At 38.5% G+C, this 19,832-nt stretch overlaps 1 protein-coding gene across 6 annotated transcripts in view; it reads right to left on the reverse strand.

Annotated features, from left to right (window-relative positions):
* Positions 1-19,832, reverse strand: part of KNTC1 (kinetochore associated 1) — a 79,589-nt gene that overhangs the window by 22,239 nt on the left and 37,518 nt on the right. For 3 of the 6 annotated variants that reach the window (XM_038574908.1, XM_038574905.1, XM_038574907.1), the window contains exons 30-44: positions 19,277-19,411; positions 18,619-18,738; positions 16,343-16,415; positions 15,673-15,740; positions 10,711-10,991; positions 9,979-10,151; positions 9,426-9,523; positions 8,644-8,782; positions 8,054-8,110; positions 7,375-7,538; positions 6,064-6,168; positions 5,546-5,674; positions 4,802-4,918; positions 3,480-3,589; positions 918-1,125 (exon numbers count right to left, since the gene is read on the reverse strand). In XM_038574908.1, the coding sequence (XP_038430836.1) occupies positions 918-1,125; positions 3,480-3,589; positions 4,802-4,918; positions 5,546-5,674; positions 6,064-6,168; positions 7,375-7,538; positions 8,054-8,110; positions 8,644-8,782; positions 9,426-9,523; positions 9,979-10,151; positions 10,711-10,991; positions 15,673-15,740; positions 16,343-16,415; positions 18,619-18,738; positions 19,277-19,411 (1,977 nt within the window). The remainder of the gene's footprint in view (positions 1-917; positions 1,126-3,479; positions 3,590-4,801; positions 4,919-5,545; positions 5,675-6,063; positions 6,169-7,374; positions 7,539-8,053; positions 8,111-8,643; positions 8,783-9,425; positions 9,524-9,978; positions 10,152-10,710; positions 10,992-15,672; positions 15,741-16,342; positions 16,416-18,618; positions 18,739-19,276; positions 19,412-19,832) is intronic. The other 3 variants (XM_038574909.1, XM_038574910.1, XM_038574911.1) reach the window with 3 other exon arrangements.

Genomic DNA, 19,832 nt, shown 5'->3' on the forward strand with positions numbered 1-19,832 from the left:
AAATGTCCATCTATAAAGGCCTGGTTAAATACAGTGTGTTTCGGGATACCTGAGTGGCTCAACGGTTAAGTGTCTGCCTTCAGCCTTCAGCTCAGGGCGTGATCCTGGAGACCCGGGATCGACTCCCACATTGGGCTCCCTCCATGGAGCCTGCTTCTCCCTCTGCCACTGTCTCTGCCTCTCTCTCTCTGCCTCTCTCATGAATAAATAAATAAAATCTTTTTAAAAAAAATAAAAAAATAAATATAGTGTGTTTCATCCATATTGTGGAATAATATGTATCTGTCAAAAATGAGACAGATATATGTGTACTGACATGTAATGATAATATATTAAGTGAAAAAAAAAGAGTAATAGGATAGGATATTTAACCTAAGATAGTCACCAAACTACTAACATTTTTAACATAGATATGGGCATGGGGTTATAGAGAAATTTCACTTTTTGATTTTATATTTCTCTCTAGTTTGATCTTTTTCAAAGAATGTGCTATCTTCAAAAATCTGGAAAAGGCTATTTCTATTTTTAGAAAAAAAAAAGACAGGAAAACTACTATGTTAAATTATATTAAAAAGAGGGGTGCTTGGGTGGCTCAGTGATTAAGCATCTGCCTTTTGCTCAAATTGTGATCACAGGGTCCTGGGATTGAGCTCATGTTGGGCTCCCTACTCAGCAAGGAGCCTGCTTCTCTCTCCACCCCTCCCCAATTTGTGTGTGTGCACACTCTTGCTCTCTCTCAAATAAATATTATAAAATAAGCTATATTAAAAAGATAGAAATCTAAAATTATCAAAATTAAAAATTTATAAAAAATATAGGACTTACATTTCCAGCTTGTTACTCTACATATCTAAATGAACTAAGGGTAGGAGAGATGTTTGAAGTGACCCAATACATTCACTTCCCCATTCATCTACCTTATACAGTACTCCGCTAAGACTGATGACCAAATCTTTTGTGCTTGTCAGCAGAGGAACCATTTCCAGAGCTTTAGCCAGGATTTTAGGGTGCTGCTGCTTTGCAGACTGTGTGTTCGCGTCTCCCTGGCTCTGGTTGGCACTGGTGTTGTGTAGCAGTGTTTCGATGAATAGCTGAAGAGCTGCATCGCAGTTCAACTGAAATGTGCTAAAAGAAGCATTCCATTAAAAAAAAAAAAAAAAGAAGTATTCCATTACATTACTAACTTCCCATATGCATGTTTCTGTACAATTTCTCCCTAACACATTCCCATCACTGGACTCCAATAACTTTCTCATTGCCCAGCCTCATTATTCGATTGTATAGCTGCCATCAGAGTTAATAACTGCCTTTTAAAAATCAGATCTTATTCTTGGTGGCCGTGTTGACACAATACTGGGGAAAAATTTGTAATAAAATTGAAAATATTTAATTCCTCTAATAGGGCAATTCACTTTCTTTTTATTTATTTATTTAATTTTTGCAATTCCACTTTCATACACTTCACAGATGTAGCCAAGATACACAAATAAGGATGTCCACTGCACCAAATGTTTGTAATATTTAAAAATTGAGAACTCAATCATCTATCAATAAGGAGTTAGTTAAATAACTTATTCACACAAAGGAATACCAGAGTTCAAGAGCTATGAAGAAGGGCTATATGTACCAGTCTTATAAGACATCTTGTTAAGTGAATGACGTATGCTACAAAGTGGTTTGTAAAGTATGGTTCTGTTTTTGAGAAATTTAAAGAATGTGTGTTAGTATGTGCATAGGGGAAATAAAAAAACAATATAGGCCAAATTCTTAACAGTGATTATTCCTGAAGGGTGAGATTATGTGGAACTTTGATTCTAGAATGTTCCATTTGAATCAGAAAAAGAATAAACACTTAAAAATTAAGAATAAGGCTAATATAGACAAAAAGACAATTCCAATGCCTGAAGTCCTATTAATCAGATGATAGTTTAATTTGCTATACAGAATAACTGAAATACCAAGAAAAGCTTTAAGTAGGACCATTTTAAAATTTCATTATTTGAAATTCTAAAGGCCAGCTAAATTTATTCAGCTGGACTCCTTGAGGTAAAAGTGTCACTATCACACAAATACAAATCATCAATGCCACACAAGCAGTAAGATTGTGAAATAAATTTGACATTATTCTAACTATTTACATTTCAGAAATGGGGTCAGTCCCTTAAAACAATATGCAAAAATCTACCAGGAGTTCAAATTAATAAATAAGAAAGTGTGTGCATCCCAGTCTGGATTTGTAGCAGTTCAAACTGAAGAATGGCATAGTTTTGTTATTTCAAAGTATAGTTAGAGCTTCTTAGAGCTATGAACAGCCGAGAGCCTTTGCCTTTACAGGTTCAGGATGGTGATGGCCAGGGTCCTCACTAACCTGTTCTCTGTCTACAGGAAGAGCTGGGTACCTACCTGGTTTGAAAGCTATGTGGCCTGTGTGCCTCTGTGCTAGGCAGCCTCATAACACTAACTCTGACTTCACAAACTTCTGTCACAAACTGGATAAGGGTCATATAGCACCTTTAATATTTTTAAAGCAGTCACTTATTATTTGACCTTGAGCAGGTTACCTAACATGGGTTTGTTTCCTCATATATAAACTGGTGATAATATGCAATAAAAATTGTAAAAATTAAATGGTGTATGAGAAAGCACTTTGAAACTGACAATGTGTCACCAAACTAGTCATCCTATTTATTAGATAAACACCTGAGATATTATTTATTCCTACTCATCACAGTGAATTATTATCTATAAACAAAACGTTCAGTCTTAAGTTTTTTCTATTCACTTATTATTTTTTAAAAATCTCCCTAAATCATACTTTTCATTATGTCTTAATTTAAGATGACCCTGCCCCTGAGTTAATCTGATTTATACGTTCAATTGCTCATAACAATATTCCCAAACTTTCTGAACATGGGGATCATCTGGAACTCCTTCCTATTAAGGATCAGATTCTTGGGGCTCAGCCTAGATCTGCTGAGTCAGAACCACAAGGGAAGGGCCCAGGAATCTATAATTTAAAATCAGGTGACTGGGATCCCTGGGTGGCGCAGCGGTTTGGCGCCTGCCTTTGGCCCAGGGCGCGATCCTGGAGACCCGGGATCGAATCCCACATCGGGCTCCCGGTGCATGGAGCCTGCTTCTCCCTCTGCCTGTGTGTCTCCGCCTCTCTCTCTCTCTCTGTAACTATCATAAAAAAAAAAAAAAAAAAAAAAAAAAAAAAAAAAAATTAAAAAAAAAAAAAAAAAAAAAAAAATCAGGTGACTTAGGTGATGTTCATCACTTGGCAAGTCTGGGAAACACTGTTACATGATAACTTAAGAAAATTTAATCTGGTTCTAGATTTACTCAGTTTGGGGATAAACAAAAGAAAACATCAGGGGTCCATGGACCATAGTCATCTTTATTATCATCTTCTTGCAGTAAGGAGTACCTGTTTTTTAAGCTAACAGCAAAAATACCACTAAGGTTTAAAGAATTACCAGCAATATTCCAAAATGACGCTTGTGTCCATATCTATATTCTCCACGAGAGCTTTAATGAGGTCCTTCTTGGTGAGAGAATGTTGCCTGAAAACTGGCTGAAAAGAAATCTAGAAATAAAAAGCAAAAGAAAAAACCCAATAAAGTAAAATGTACTAGAAAAAGGACACCATGGTAATTTACTTTTTTACTATCCTTTTTATAGAGAAACATTTTTCTAGATTCCTCCATCTTCTTTTATTTTTTTATTTTTTTTATTTTTTCTTTTTTTTTTTAAATCATCCCACCCACTTGACCATCACCCTAAGATTCAGGTATACTTGGCTGTGGGTCAAATACCTCTCTTAGTCACACTAACCTTTGGCTCTTCATCAGTTGAGCATGGTTGTTAGCGATAACCTAGTCCCATGACTGCATATGATTTAGACATCAAAACACATACCATTTCTGCAGTGATTACACATTTGATAACCTTACTATGTGTGTATAAAATAAAATGTTTTGGGCAGCCCAGGTGGCTCAGTGGTTGAGCTTCTGCCTTCGGCTCAGGGCGTGCTCCCAGAGTCCCAGGATCGAGTCCTACATCGGGCTCCCTGCATGGAGCGTGCTTCTCCCTCTGCCTGTGTCTCTGCCTCTCTCTCTCTGCATCTTTCATGAATAAATTTAAAAACCTTTAAAAAAACTAAAATAAAATAAAATGTTTTTCATTCAGAGTGTAAAGAAAATAGGGTTTTGTTTTTACAAAGTGAAAAATGATTTTTCCCTGGTAGGAATTCTTTTTTTTTTTTTTTTTTTTAAGATTCTTATTCATTTATTCATGAGAGACACAGAGAGAGAGGCAGAGACACAGGCAGAGGGAGAAGAAGGCTCTCTGCAGGGAGCCTGATATGGGATTCCATCCCAGAACTCCACGTCCTGAGCAGAAGACTGGCTGAGCCACCCAGCAGTCCCTCCTTAGTAAGAGTTCTTGGCATACCTATATATACATTGATGTTATCTTTAACCAAACAGTAGCACAAAAGTATGAGGCTACAGGTCAGGTCTGAAACACCTTGGATGTTAATACTAGATATATTTCTATAAATGAGAAAGCTAAGTAGACAAAAATATCAAGCCTCTTCTAATTTCCTTAAAAATATAGAAAAAAGAAATGAAGCAAACGGTCCTTATTTCTTTAAAACATCAATTAAATTTTAATATAACTAAAATTTATGAGTCTACAATATACATTCTTTCTCCAAAGAAAGGGCAATGAGAGCTTTGTTTTCCTAGGGAAATCATCACAATGGATGAAATTTCATGGCATTCCAAAGAATACTCACACCAAGTTTGCCAAGATTAATACCCCACCGGGCATCAGTACTGAGCTCGCAGAACTTGAGCTCCATTTCTATTTCCTGATAGAGGCTGGCCAGGTGAGAGCCCACCAGAGATACTGCCTAAAAAAATCAAAATATAAAATTCAATTGCAAATAAAATATGTGAATATGTTCTAACACCTTTTAGATGAAATCCAACAATAAAAATCATAATCTCTCTTTGTGGTAACGTGTAGAATGTTACATATTGCTTTCTACACGGTCATTATTCATACAATAATTAGGTCATTCAACTTGTAGTATGATACCATAAATTTAGTCTGGCTTTCCTTCAAAGAAAAGGCCAAATTTTGGTTAACCTGCAAACAAAACACCCATAAAAAGCAAATTTTAAGACAAATATCATCAGAGAGAACTTTTGTATCCATTACCCTTGTCCTACAAAAAAAGCATTGGCTCATGTCTAAGATTTCAAATACACTAAGGTAAATATAAGTGAAGATCTATGACTATATACAGATTTAATAAGTAAACAATATTAAAATTTTGGGGGTTGAGCAATGCTTATAACATGCATGTAGTTCATTAGTGTGCCACTACTCAAGGAAAAGCTGGTAGAAAGTAAGTGAGTGAGCTCGACATTTCTTCTGCTTAAGTCTTTAAGATCTGGGGGCAAAGCCAATTTCATTTCTTCCCCTACATCTTTTAATACTTCAAGAACTGAAGCTGTGCTTCCATCGGTCATACCAAAATTTTGTCATAATTATGCCATGCTTCATCTATGAGCTTCCAGAGTTTTTCAAACACTTCTTTTCGGGGTAAGAGAGTGCAGTAACCCAACGCCAAGTCAAGATCCACGAGGCGACAATTAAATACCTATCAGAAGAAAGTATCAAGAGAAGACAGTCTTTACAATCAAAACAGAACCTGGTTTCTGAAGGTTGTTACTAAATTTAATTACAGACCTTAGGAAAGAGTGTTTCAGGAAAAGTTATTTAAAGTAACTTAGTTACAACTTGTTTACTTAGTTTTAACATCCTTTATCATTATTATAAATTTAAGGAAACAACTCTAACAGTTCTATATGTCACAGAACTCCTACTTTCTTCTCCCCTACATGACAATTCCATAGCTTCTCTTCAAACCCCAACACCCCCTCCTCCCCACCCAACTCTTATCCTCACTGAGAGATAAGAAGCAACCAGAAGAGAGGAAGAAAAATAATTAATTTTAAAAAAGAGAGCTTACCAAGAACAGATACTCACTTTGTACAATAATGTTGTAGCATTTCCCCTGATAAATGTAACGGCTTTCTCTTTCAATTCCATAACAACATGCTTTGATTTAACTAATGTGGCCTCTCCAAACAACTTTTAGAAAAGAACAGAAGAATCTTTAGGCCCACTTCAATCTATGCATCATTCTAAAACCTTTTCTTAAATATTAAGGAACTTTGGAAATTCATCATTATATGCAAAATGTATGGGTATTTATTTATTTATTTATTTATTTATTATTATGATAGTCACAGAGAGAGAGAGAGAGAGGCAGAGACACAGGCAGAGGGAGAAGCAGGCTCTATGCACCGGGAGCCCGACGTGGGATTTGATCCCAGGTCTCCAGGATCCCGCCCTGGGCCAAAGGCAGGTGCCAAACCACTGCACCACCCAGGGATCCCCTGTACTGGCATTTAATCTATGATGACATATCACTATGGCCGGAGGGCATGTGTGGGGGGGTTGTGGTGAAACTGACTAGGAAGGAGCAAAAAGGAACCATTTCAAATACTCTCTCTTGATTGTGGTGTTGGTGACATGGTGACTACATTGGCTGATACACTTAAAATGTGCAATTTTGAAAGCTATACCTAAATAAAGTTAACTTTTTAAAAATTGGTATTTAATAAACATCAATAGAATAGCAGTGAATACAATTCTCTCAGAGACTAGTTTCATAAGAACATTATCAACAGGTACTTTGTCTTCTAGATACTTTAAAAAAATTTTTTTTAATGTATTTATTCATGAGAGATACACAGAGAGAGGCGGAGACCTAGGGATAGGGAGAAGCAGGCTCCCTTCAGTGAGCCTGATGCAGGACTCGATCCCAGGACCCCGAGATCATGACCTGAGCCGAAGGCAGATGCTCAACCACTGGGCCACTCAGGCACCCCTTCTAGACTCTTTTCAATTATGCCATCAGGTAACAATTATAAAAATTTGGGCCATAATAAAACAAATAGCAGAGTTTTGACATAATGTGGTCACTGAGTTTGGAATAAGTAGACATACCACTGCAACTTAAAACCTCAGCCAACTAATTTCACCTCCCTCAGTTGGCTTCCTCATTTGCAAAATGGAGACTCTCGGGTCGTTGAGATTGAGTATGAGTGTGCAAGAACCCTGAACTACACCCGAATCTTAGTAGCTGCTCAGCAACTATTTCTTAACTCTGACAAATTATCAATTTCCTTGCTTCAGAGTCAAAAGAGAAAATGTGAACTCCAAATTCCTTTGTTTGGCAGTACTTTTATCTATATTCATCCAAAGTGAAAGCATTTGTTCTCAAAACTATACCTTTCCACTCAGACTGTCATTCATCAAGCTTGATGCAGAGTGCTGAAGACAGGTACCAAATGAACCAATGACAAATCTTAGGGCCAGCTCCCACTGGCTAGATTCTTGAAGGTTTTGGAGCAGGGCAGAGATGGAGTTTATAATAGGTAAAATAAGGTTGTCTCCTGTGAAATGATAGAAGTGTTTCATTTCAGAAAAGTATGTTAATCCAGTTAGATTTTTTTCAAGAAAGAAAGATATTACTGAAAATTGTTTCCAGGGACAGCCTATGTTTTCAGTGGAGATGATGATCATAGAATTGGTTCTCAAAGTAAGTAAATGAGAGAATTAACATGGACTTGATTTAAACCAGAAAATAACTAAATATGATTATAACTTGTCTATTTTGAGATGCTTATTAAGTCATTAGCTGGAAAAAAAAACCACTTCTCCATTGGGAAGGCCAAAATTTTTTTTTTTTTTTGGGGGGGGGAGGGAAGGCCAAAATTTATGAACAGATTCATAAACGTTAATGTCATGAGCCAAATAACACACTCTCCTGACGCTTTGGAAGATTAACACTGTGACCATAATAATTAAATAACCATATCAAGAACATTAAGTCAGATTCGTATCCATGATTTCCACAAATTTCTGTATTGGCGTATTTACAACAGTGAACATTTCTGATGTCAAATACCTTCATTAATAGAGCAGTATGGTAAACTTGTAGAATCCAAGGGATATCTCTTGCTTTCTACAAAACAGAGTAAAATATGTAACACTAAATAAAACAACTCCCTCATATTCCAAGAGATATTTAAATATTATGCTATTATCATATAATGTTTTAAAGCATACTGTCGCTTTTAAAAAAACCATTTAAGTATATATTCAGAAAAGTACACAGATTAAGTGTACAACTTGATAAAGTGAATATATCCACAGAACAGCACCCAAACAAACAAACAAAAAAACCAAACAAACCCAGAACCTTACCAATACCCGAAGCCCCCACTTTCCCCCATTCTAGCCACTGCCCACCTCCAAGGGTAACCTAATCAACCACTCTCCTGACTTCCAACAGCACGGCTTCCTTGTAACCTGTCCTTGTACTTTATATAAATGAAATCAGATGGTACATAGACATTCTTTTGTGTCTAGCTTTTTTGCTCAACATTATGCCTGCCAGATTCACCATATTAAGGTGTTTAGTTCTAGTTCCAGACCTCCACAGTCAAAACTAGTATAAGGCAGAAATACACAGAAAATGACACAAGTGACAATTACCAGCAAGAGGCACAAGTGATGCAATCAATTCATAAATAACAGGGAGCACCATCTGTGTCTCAAGAACTATTCCATCTTCACTGAAGAAGTCACTGTAGGACCACTCTTCATATGGATCTTTGTGAGTTCCGAAGGAAGTCTGAACACCAAATCACATGGAAATGACACAAGTAAAAACACTCCAAAAACACAAATACCACCTTCACCAGGCAGAACCCAGGATCAGATATATTAGAGCCAAACAGTTTTGATGGTCAAAATCAACAGTGTAGTTTGTTTCTTCAGGTCTGCGACTTATAGTATAGTAACGTAATTTAAGATTAAATTGTTATTCTAAAAGAAGGACAATGTCCAGAGATGCCTCATTTGAGGCCAAACCTTTTTTTTTTTTTAAGATTTTATTTACTTATTCATGAGAGACAGACAGAGAGAGAGAGAGAGAGGCAGAGACACAGGCAGAGAGAGAAACAGCCTCCATGCAGGGAGCCCGATGTGGGACTCGATCCTGGGACTCCAGGATCACGCCCTGGGCTGAAGGTGGCACAAACCACTGAGCCACCCGGGCTGCCTGAGGTCCAACATTTTAAATGATAGTGCAACTTAAAGTAGCCAATAAATGAGACTGGAAAAGAGGTCTCAAGCCCTTGAGTTTTCTGGCCTCAGATGAGAAAACATAAGAGACAGATTTGGTATTTTTGTAAACTACACAAGTGATTTAAAAGTGGTACATAAAGGATGGGCAGGGGTTTTGTTTAAGGAAAAGAAATCCAAAAGCAATTTACTTTCATTAGAACTCCACAGTCATCCATTTGGCACTGTCTGGAAAGCTCTACTGCCATTAAGGTATATTTACATAGTTCTAAAGCATCTAGTAAAAAATCTGAAAGAAAATGGAGAAAAATCATTACACTAATATTTCATGTCAAAAAAATATTTCATGTCTTTGGAATAAAGAAAATCCTCCAGTAACTGACATACAAAATTCTAAAGGCCACAAAGTAGAGAGAAAAGCTTCCATAAAACTATGACTACCCTAAATAATGCAGTTCAACTTTTTTCTTAAGCTCGGCTGAGAAATAAGATCATATATGGAGATGCAAGGAATTTCACAGTCCCATCAAAGTGAGTATCAACAGTCGGAAATGACATTGTTAATACCTGTAAATATTTTCAAACAGTAATCCCCATAGAGAATTTACTATAAATGGCTCTTTGTAAAATGGAGAGGATCTTTTGTCCTCACCACAACATCCAATTGTATAGAGACAGCATGTGGGAGACCAGTAGGAAATGAAGCCAAGAACACAAAACTATATATATTATAAATCTTGTCACCTGGGCTACAGATGGTGGCAGCTTGGCAAGCTAGAGCATGTATTTCAGAAGGAAGATTGAGGCCGACAGGTATTGCCATCGGAACATCGTTAGCCAACATTTGACAAAGCTTCTGACATGTCAGAAACAGCAATTTCCCGGTGTCCACATTGCAGTGATATTTAAATAAGTCTCTGGAAGAAAGGATGTGTTGGAAGGTAGAGCACGCAGAGCAAAAGCAAACGCATTTGCCTTTCTTGGGTCAATATGTGACCACCACCATCATTTAAAATGTCTTTATAACATTCAGCTTACTTGGGACACTATTAACTGTCAGAATACAAAGGCAACCTAAATTCAACAATTAGGTTACCCAATGACTCTATGTGAGTTACTTGCCTTCTATGCTACCACTTTCTTTTTTAAGAGAGAGGGAGTGGGGGCAGGGGGCAGAGAGAGAATCTCCAGCAGACTCCACACCCAGCATGGAGCCCAACACAGGGTTCCATCCATGACCCTGAAATCATGACCTGAGCCAAAATCAAGAGTCAGAAGCTTTTAATTGACTGAGCCACCTAGGCGTCCCTATGATATCGCTTTTGACCCAGAAGTCCACACTAGGCTCTGAGTGAGAAACCAAGAACACTTCTGTGAAAATGAAAATGTCACTGGCCTTACCCTATCACCAAAGAAGTCAAGGAAGCAAGTGTTCCTTCCAGAGACAAGCTGTGCAAGCACAGGGCTGGGACTCACCTGCACCTACTCAGCGCTGCATCCAGATTCCCGTGGTTTAAGGCTCGCAAGGTCAGCTCGGCCTCCTGCTCTTCCATGGACATATGTAGGGCCAGCACCTGTCTGTGCAGCTTGGACTTAGCGCTAAGGCTCTTGTCCTCTGTGGCTGCAGGCTCTGCGGCACTCCAGGATTTGTGTTTGCTCTGTGTGACTTCATAAGCTTTCATGTACTGTTCGCGGAGCTCTGCGACCAGGGAACCATTGCTATAATCTCCGAAGGACAGGAAGACCTTGAAGCTCTCCTAGCAAGGCAAGCAGGATAGCATGACACGTCTGTTTACTTCATCTATCTGTTGTTTTTTCTTTTTACTTTTTAAAAAAGATTTTTTTTTTTTTTTCACGAGAGACACAGAGAGACAGGCAGAGACATAGGCAGATGGAGAAGCAGGCTCCTCATAGGGAGCCTGATGTGAAACTCGATCCTGGGACCCAAGGATCATGACCTGAGCAGAAGGCAGATGCTCAACCGCTGAGCCACCCAGACATCCCTTCATCTGTTTTTATTTTTTATTTTTTAAAATTTTTTAAGGGGATCCCTGGGTGGCGCAGCGGTTTGGCGCCTGCCTTTGGCCCAGAGCGCGATCCTGGAGACCCGGGATCAAATCCCACGTCGGGCTCCCGGTGCATGGAGCCTGCTTCTCCCTCTGCCTGTGTCTCTGCCTCTCTCTCTCTCTGTGTGTGACTATCATAAGTAAATAGACATTTAAAAAAAAAAAAATTTTTTTTAAAAAGATTTATTTATATAGTTATGATAGAGAGAGAGAGGGAGAGAGAGAGAGAGAGAGGGAGAGACACAGGAGGAGGGAGAAGCAGGCTCCAGGCCGGGAGCCCGACGTGGGACTTGATCCCGGGACTCCAGGATCACACCCTGAGCGAAAGGCAGGCGCCAAACCGCTGAGCCACCGAGGGATCCCCTCTTCATCTGTTTTTAAAAATCACTGGCGGGGGAGGCCTGGGTGGCTCAGTGGTTAAGCGTCTGCCTTTGACTCAGGGCATGATCCATGATCTTGGGATCAAGTCTTGCACTGGGTTCCCTGTGGGGATCCTGCTTCTTCCTCTGCCTCTGCCTCCCTCTCTCTGTGTCTCTCATGAATAAATAAATAAAATCTTAAAAAAGAAAACCATTGGAATGTCTCAAACCTCTCATTTCTCCCTCAAAGATTACTCCCTTTTAACTTAACAATGTAAGACTTTATGTTTTAAGTTATGAAACGAACATTATAAAAAGTTTGGAAAAGAGGAAAAACCATTTTAGCCCAGGATTTTCTCAGCATCAGCACTATTGACACTATTTCTCAGTGTTGGATGGTTCTCTGCTGTGGCAGAGCCCTGAATAATAGCAAGAGGGCCAGATTAAGTATTAGATTTGGGTGATTCTACTCAGGTGGCTTGAAGAACCCAGCTTTGCCCCTTTTTGCAATTATTCCTGATTGGTATCTAATTCCGCACCTAGAATTTATTTTTCTGACCCAATTAAAAATTCCCACTGGGGCCCATGGAAGGATACCAAGAGGTAGAAATAGTGAGTCAGACCTCTTCCTCCTTTTTTCTTTCTTTTTTTTTTTTTAATTTTTATTTTTTATTTATTCGTGAGAGCCATACACAGAGAGAGGCAGAGACACAGGCAGAGGGAGAAGCAGGCTCCACACAGGAAGCCCGACATGGGACTTGATCCTGGGTCTCCAGGATCAGGTCCTGGGCTGAAGGTGGCACTAAACCACTGAGCACCTGGGCTGCCCCCTCCCTTTTTTTTTTAAGTAATCTCTACACCCCATGTAGGGCTCATCCTAAAATCAAGAGTCAGGTGCTCTTCCAAATGACCCCTAGACCACCCCTAGACCTTCTGTTTTGATGCCACACTTTAGAGCAAGGTTTCTCAATCTTGCTGGATCATTCTTTGTTGTGGGGGTTGTCTGTGCATTGTAGCAGCACCCCTAGCCTCTACCATTGGATGCCACCAGCACCCTCCTTGCACTACTTGTGACAATCAAAAATATCTTCAGACACTGCCAAGTATCCCCTGGGTGCAAACACACACCTCAGTTGAGAACTGGTTAACCTAATAAGCAGTGACCATTTGCTTGGTATTTCTTCTCAGTTTCTTTCACCAGCATTTTGTGGCTGCATGGATAATTTCATGTTACCTTCTCCAGTTAACACTATGGCATTTCCCCTTTCTTCATCACTACATAGATTAAAAAATAATGATAATAATTGTAGAAAGATTTGAGAAAGCAAGCGTGTGTGTGTGAGCCGGGGTTGGCGTGCAGAGGGAAAGAAGCAGACTGCTGAGCAGAGCCTGACTTGGGGGTTCAATCCCAGGACTCTGAGATCATGACCTGAGCCAAAATCAAGAGTGTCACTTAACCAACTGAGCCACCCAGGAACGCCACCATAAACATTATTTTTGATGGTTGCATAACTTAACCTATGGTGTAGTCAATATTTATAAAATGTAAAGTTTTGAAACTAATATTTTCCCCAAAATATGAGTGATCTTTCCCAAAGGGTAGCATAATGTAGAAATACTTATTTATGGAAATAAATAGAGGCAACTGGGGAGCTCAGTTGGTTAAGTGTCTGCCTTCGGCTCAGTTAATGATTCTGGGGGGTCCTGGGATTGGGACCTGCATCGGGCTCCCTGCTCAAAGGGGAGCCTACGTCTCCCTTCCTCTGCCACTCCCTCTGCTTGTGCTCTCTGTCAATACATAAAATCTTTAGAAAGGCAGGCAGGCAGGCAGACAATATTTCCTATATTTACTACAGATAAGTTGTGGGAGATTTTATTCATTATATGTTACAGTTCCCTCTTTATTAGGAACCACAGAAATGTTTATGCTTATATATAACCATAGACTATCTGAAAAAATACACAAGAAACTGGTGATGGTGGTTGTACCTAATGAGGGAAACTGGATAGATGGAGTGTCATGATATGAAGAAGACTTGTTTTTCACTATTCTTTTAAACTTTTTAAATCAAAGAATTAATTCCTTATTGTTTGTAACATGTAGTACAGAACTTAAGTTTATTTTTTGTCGTGGTAAAATATACAAACAAAATTAACCATTTTTAAAACCTTTTGAATTATGTATCAGCCATGTATAATCTAGTCAAAGATAAACATAGAGTGATTAAACCAAGAAGTTTCTTTTTTCAATGTGCATCTTTTCCCAAAGGAATGCAGCTTCTACACAGCCAATATATTTCATGACTTTTAAAGGCATATATTTTTATTTTCAGTAATCTTTTTTTTTTTTTAAAGATTTTATTCGTTCATTTGAAAGAGAACATGCATGGACAAGTGGGGGGAGGGGCAGTGGGAGAGGGAGAAGCAGACTCAGCACTGAGCAGGGAGCCAGATACAAGCTTGATCATGAGACCCTGAGATCGTGACCTGAACCAAAGGCAGTCACTTATCTGATTGAGTCACCCTGGTGCCTCTATTTTCAGTAATCTTTTAAATTTTTTTAAAGATTTTATTTATTTGAGAGAAAGGGAAGCAGAGCATGAGCAGAGGGAGGAAACAAAGGGAGAAGGAGACAAACAGGTTCCAATCCCAAGATCCTGGGATCAGGACCTGAGCCAAAGGCAGAGGCTTAACCAAGTAAGCCACCCAGGTGCCCCCAACTTTCAGTAATCTTAACTGTTTATTGCTGCTGAAACAGTGCCAAAGAGAATAAGCAAGGGGTACTGGTACTGGGGTCAGACAGATGGGTTCTGAATGGTGGTTCACACGACTAGCTTACCATATACTCACTGCAGCATTACTCACAATAGCCAAAAAGTAGAAACAACCCAAGTGTCCATCAATAGAGGAATAAACAAAATGTGGTCCATCTATATGGTGGAACATGATTCAGCAATAAAAAGGAACCAAACACTGACGCCTGCTACACTACAGATGATCCTTGAAAACATCACACTGACTGAGAAAAGCCAGATACAAAAGGATATTGTATGCTTCCCCTTATATGAAATATATAGAATAAGCAAATTCAGAGACAGAAAGTCGATCAGAGATTACAAGGGCTGGAGGGGGAGGGGAGCAGGGAGTTACTACTTCATAGGTAAAAATGGATAAAATAGATAAAAAGCAGAGTTCCTGTTGGAGGTGATGAAAAGCAGATACTGTTGAAGGTCACACAACATTGTGAATGTAACCAATGCCACTGAACTGTATGTTGGAAAACGGTTAAAATAGCAAATTTTATATTGTTATCACAATTATGAAAACTTACTAAGACAATATCCCAAAACCACTGAATTATACACTTTAAATGGATGAATAGTATGGTATGTGAATTATATCTCCATAATGTTTTTTAAATGATAGAGACAAAAAAAAGGAAAACTAGTTATGCTGTATTTAAAATTCCTGAAGGGGGATCCCTGGGTGGCGCAGCGGTTTGGCGCCTGCCTTTGGCCCAGGGCACGATCCTGGAGACCCGGGATCGAGTCCCACGTCGGGCTCCTGGTGCATGGAGCCTGCTTCTCCCTCTGCCTGTGTCTCTGCCTCTCTCTCTCTCTGTGTGTGACTACCATAAATAAATAAATAAAAATTAAAAAAAAAAAAAAAAATTCCTGAAGGTGGGATGCCTGGGTGGCTCAGTGGTTAAGCGTCTACCTTTGGCATGGGTCGTGATCCTGGGGTCCAGGGATCGAGTCCCACATCGGGCTCCCTGCATGGAGCCTGCTTCTCCCTCTGCCTGTGTCTCTGCCTCGCTCTGTGTGTCTCTCATGAATAAATAAATAAAATCTTTATTAAAAAATAAAGTAAAAAAATAAAACAATAAAATAAAATAAAATTCCTGAAGGTTAGTACAGAAGATTTTAAGGACAGACTAATCACTAATGTCAAATTCACTGATTAGTAACTTAATTAGTAAAGAAATAACGTTCAGGATAACTTAACATCTTTACCTGTAAGCTAGCAACAACTTTAAATTGTTTCAGGAGTTCTTCACATTCATCCTTCTTCTGTAGATTGTCTGTAATTATATTTTTTAAAGTTTTAACAGACATCCAAATTCCCATATTATCAGAATTTTCAAAAGCTACAATTTTAATTGGCTATGGTTTTATCTCAAGTCTTTTCAGAAGCTGAGGGAAGAGAATTTAAGTACAGAAGGAAATCTAATTATTCTTTCTGAAGGTAGAAAACAGAAGTTTATGGGTTGTAAGAGGAATGGTAACTTTTCTGAAACAAATTGCAGCTTTTTTCCCCAAGAGAGTTACTTTATTAATGTTTTACTTAAGTTCAAGTTTAAATAGGTTTTTGCCTGATCATGACCAAATGATAAGTGAGAAATAGGAGCAATAAACACAAGAAATCTAGTCTAGACTTAAATAGCTTACTGAATGAAGTATATATAAACAAATGGTAAGTTGATTTTAGATGCTTCCATTTTCATACCACTAATCAAAAGAATAAAGCAAGGAAGATTTCATGAAAAAAAAAATGGGTAGGATCAAAGAAGACAATGAAAGTCAAAAAGCCAGGGGTAAGGACAAGGGCTGTCACTGATGCTCCTTTCTGAAAAGGGCTAGCTTCAAAACAAAACCAAGAAGAGAGCACAGAGGTACAATCTACCTTTCTGGATGTCGCATAGTATTTTAAGAATGTCTACAGATGTCTTTGCTACAGACATTCTCCAGGCCTTGTCCTAAAAAGAAAAACAGAAAATGAAATCTACTTCCTTTGTCACTTCACTAGTACACATACAGACAAATACGTAAAAACCACAATATCAGAAAAAAATAGTAAAAAAGGCTGAAAAAAATGGATCCATGTTAGAGGGAGTCAAGACAGCCAAGAAATGGATCATAATTGAATTATACAGAATGTAAACATGAAAAACACCAGTATGAATGCTTGGATATATGATTTAGAAATACCACAAATATGCAAATCCCCCAAATTACCTTTTAGCTACATTTTGTCAGTTGGGTTTCATTTTTTTAAAATAGTTTTTATTTATTACCGGACTAAACATTTAGCAAAGTTCTCTGGAAAAGTTAAAAAGAACTGAAGTTGTTTAAGCCTAGGGAATGGAAGTCTAAGGAATAATCATTATCTTCCAGACCGACAAGTTTAAAACAAACAAAAAGACAAGAAAAGTCAAAAAAGGAAAAGCTTTAATTTTTGAAAGATTTTATTTATTTATTCATGAGAGACACAGAGAGAGCGGCAGAGACATAGAGGGAGAAGCAGGATCTCTAAGGAGAGCCCACTGTGGGACTCGATCCCATGATCCTGGGATCAGGCCCTGAGCCAAAGGCAGACTCTACCACTGAGCCATCCAGGTGCCCCAGAAGGAAAAGCTTTAAAGACATGATGTAGGTGAAACGCTTAGAAAGTGCAAGGTCTGGGCAGCCCGGGTGGCTCAGTGGTTTAGCACCACCTTTGGCCCAGGGCGTGATCTTGGAGACGCAGGATCAAGTCCCATGTCAGGCTCCCTACATGGAGCTTGTTTCTCCCTCTGCCTGTGTCTCTTCTCTCTCTCTCTCTGTCTCTCATGAGTAAATAAATAAAATCTTACAAAAAAAAAAAAAAAAGATCTATAAGGAGCTGAAAACAGGACCTATCTCACAACCTTGTTGTGAAGAGGAAGTACACAATTCTCTTAAAGTATGTAACCTGGGGGTGCCTGGGTGGTTCAGTCCATTGAGCATCTACCTTTTGCTCAGGTCATGATCCCAGGATCCTGGGATCCAGCCCCGCATCGGGCTCCCTGCTCATTGGAGAGTCTGTTTCTCTCTTTCCCTCTGCCTGCCACTCCCTCTGTTTATGTGCTCTCTCTCTGTCAAATAAATAAGTAAAATCTTTAAAAAATAAAGTATTTAACCTAAGATCCCCAGCATAAGAGCATAATAAATATTACATACAAAAAAAAAATTAAAAACCAACCCTCATTTCTCTAAAGGTAAAAAATTACTGAACTGGACTGCTGAGGCAGATTGGGGGATATCTGTCTCTAAAGGATAAAAAAAAATCTCAACTATCCTGGATAAATTAGGTATTCAGTTCCTCACCTCTTTAAAGAAGAGAACCAGCACTCTTGTAACTATTCCTAAATTCCAATGTTCTAAGATTCCTTAGATGTCCATGGGTTCTGTGGCTGACATTATTTTTTTAATTAATTAATTAATTTTAGAGAGAAAGAGTAAGAGTGAGCAAGTGGGAGGAGCAGAGAGAGAAAGAGAGAGAGAGAGAGAATCTTCAAGTAGACTCTCCACTAAGTGAGGATCCTCATAACCCATGAGATTATGACCTGAGTTGAAACTAAGAGTTGGATACTTAATCAACTGAGTGTGGCTGACATTGTTCTTTGATAGTAATGACTATGTCCCACACAACACAAAGCACTTCATATTGCAAAGCTTTACAGAAAATACTTTGTGTACAACAACTACTTCAATTAATCCTTCTGGTTTGTAGATCCTTTTTTTTTTTTATTTTTTTTTTTTATTTTTTATTTTTTATTTATTTATGATAGTCACAGAGAGAGAGAGAGAGAGAGAGAGAGGCAGAGACACAGGCAGAGGGAGAAGCAGGCTCCATGCACCGGGAGCCCGACGTGGGATTCGATCCCGGGTCTCCAGGATCGCGCCCTGGGCCAAAGGCAGGCGCTAAACCGCTGCGCCACCCAGGGAAGGTTTGTAGATCCTTGATTATTCAATGGAGGCTCAAGCCACTGCTCCAAAGCAGTAATACGTGGTTCTCTCCTATGTAGTAAATTTACAGAGGGATTTTTACATGACATTCTAACAGTGAGAACAGATTTTCTTCTGTTTATCTGTCTTTTCTACCCTGTTAATTAATATCCATAATTATTTGGTTTATCTACATTTTAGTGAAAATCTCACCTCTTTAGAATCATCTGGTTCTTCTTGTAATGCCAATCGTGCCCATATGATTACCCGTTCTGCAGTTTTCTCAGCTTCAGCAGGAGGCAAAGACCTCAACAGAAGGACACAGTCTTCACCCTATAGACAGAGTTTGAAAGAAAAAAAACAGCTGGTACTTGTAAAGGACAGTTTAAACTTACTTCTTGCTTTTCTATTTAAAGGTAAAAAGACAGCACTTAAAAAAACAATATGGTCTGACGTTTTAAAGAAGCCGATAACCGGTTTTGAGGACAGCAAACAAAAAAATTAAATTCAAATACAACCCTTTGTATTTTGTAATTCTTAAGTATGCTCAAGGTTATAGAATATCAAAATAAAGACATTTAAAACACAAAAAGAAAACGCACATCCTATTCTGGAATCAGAAGTTTCTGGAGTGCATATAAAACAGGAGTCTACTTTTTATAAACACCAAAGAGTATGAAAGCCCAATAACTAGTCACAGAATACTTCTAAAGAACCTATAAATATGAAGAATGTGTTCAATTTAACGTCCAATGTTTTCACCTTGGTATAGCTTTCTTTTGTGCTAATCTATTCGGATTTTATTGATTTGAGCTTTTACAGATTTACTTAACAAAGAAACCTAAGAAAGGACAATACAGAACTGTCATACCTGTTCTCTATCAATTAGGTCAAGAATCCTCAGACTGTAAATTTCATCACTGGGCAACATATATGCTTGGGCCACCTTCAAAGCATCTTCTAAAGAAGATGGGACATCTTGCTTGAGAATGTATCTGACCACCCTCTGAAACAAAGACCATATATACATTTCTTCATTATGAAATCTCAGAGTATCCAGAAATTCTTTGTTCACAAGGGCAAAGTACTCATCACAATAAAATCAAGCAGCAAAAAAACTAAGTTGTGTGAAAAATTAAAACATGATTTATATTCTACTATCATAATTTTATGACAGTCCTGTCTACCTTCTCCTCACCCCACCCTCCCAGGTCTACTGAGGTATATAAGTGACCACATTGCATATATTTAAGCTGTACAACGTGATGATTTAATATACTCCTTTAGCTTTTTAATGCATTTGTTTTGTTTTGTTTCTTTAAAAGATTTTATTTATTTATTCATGAGAGACACAGAGAGAGAGAGAGAGAGGCAGGGACACAGGCAGAAGGAAAAGCAGGCTCCATGCAGGGAGCCTGATGTGGGAC

This window comes from Canis lupus, chromosome 26 (assembly GCF_011100685.1).
Source record: "Canis lupus familiaris isolate Mischka breed German Shepherd chromosome 26, alternate assembly UU_Cfam_GSD_1.0, whole genome shotgun sequence".
NCBI lineage: Eukaryota > Metazoa > Chordata > Mammalia > Carnivora > Canidae > Canis > Canis lupus.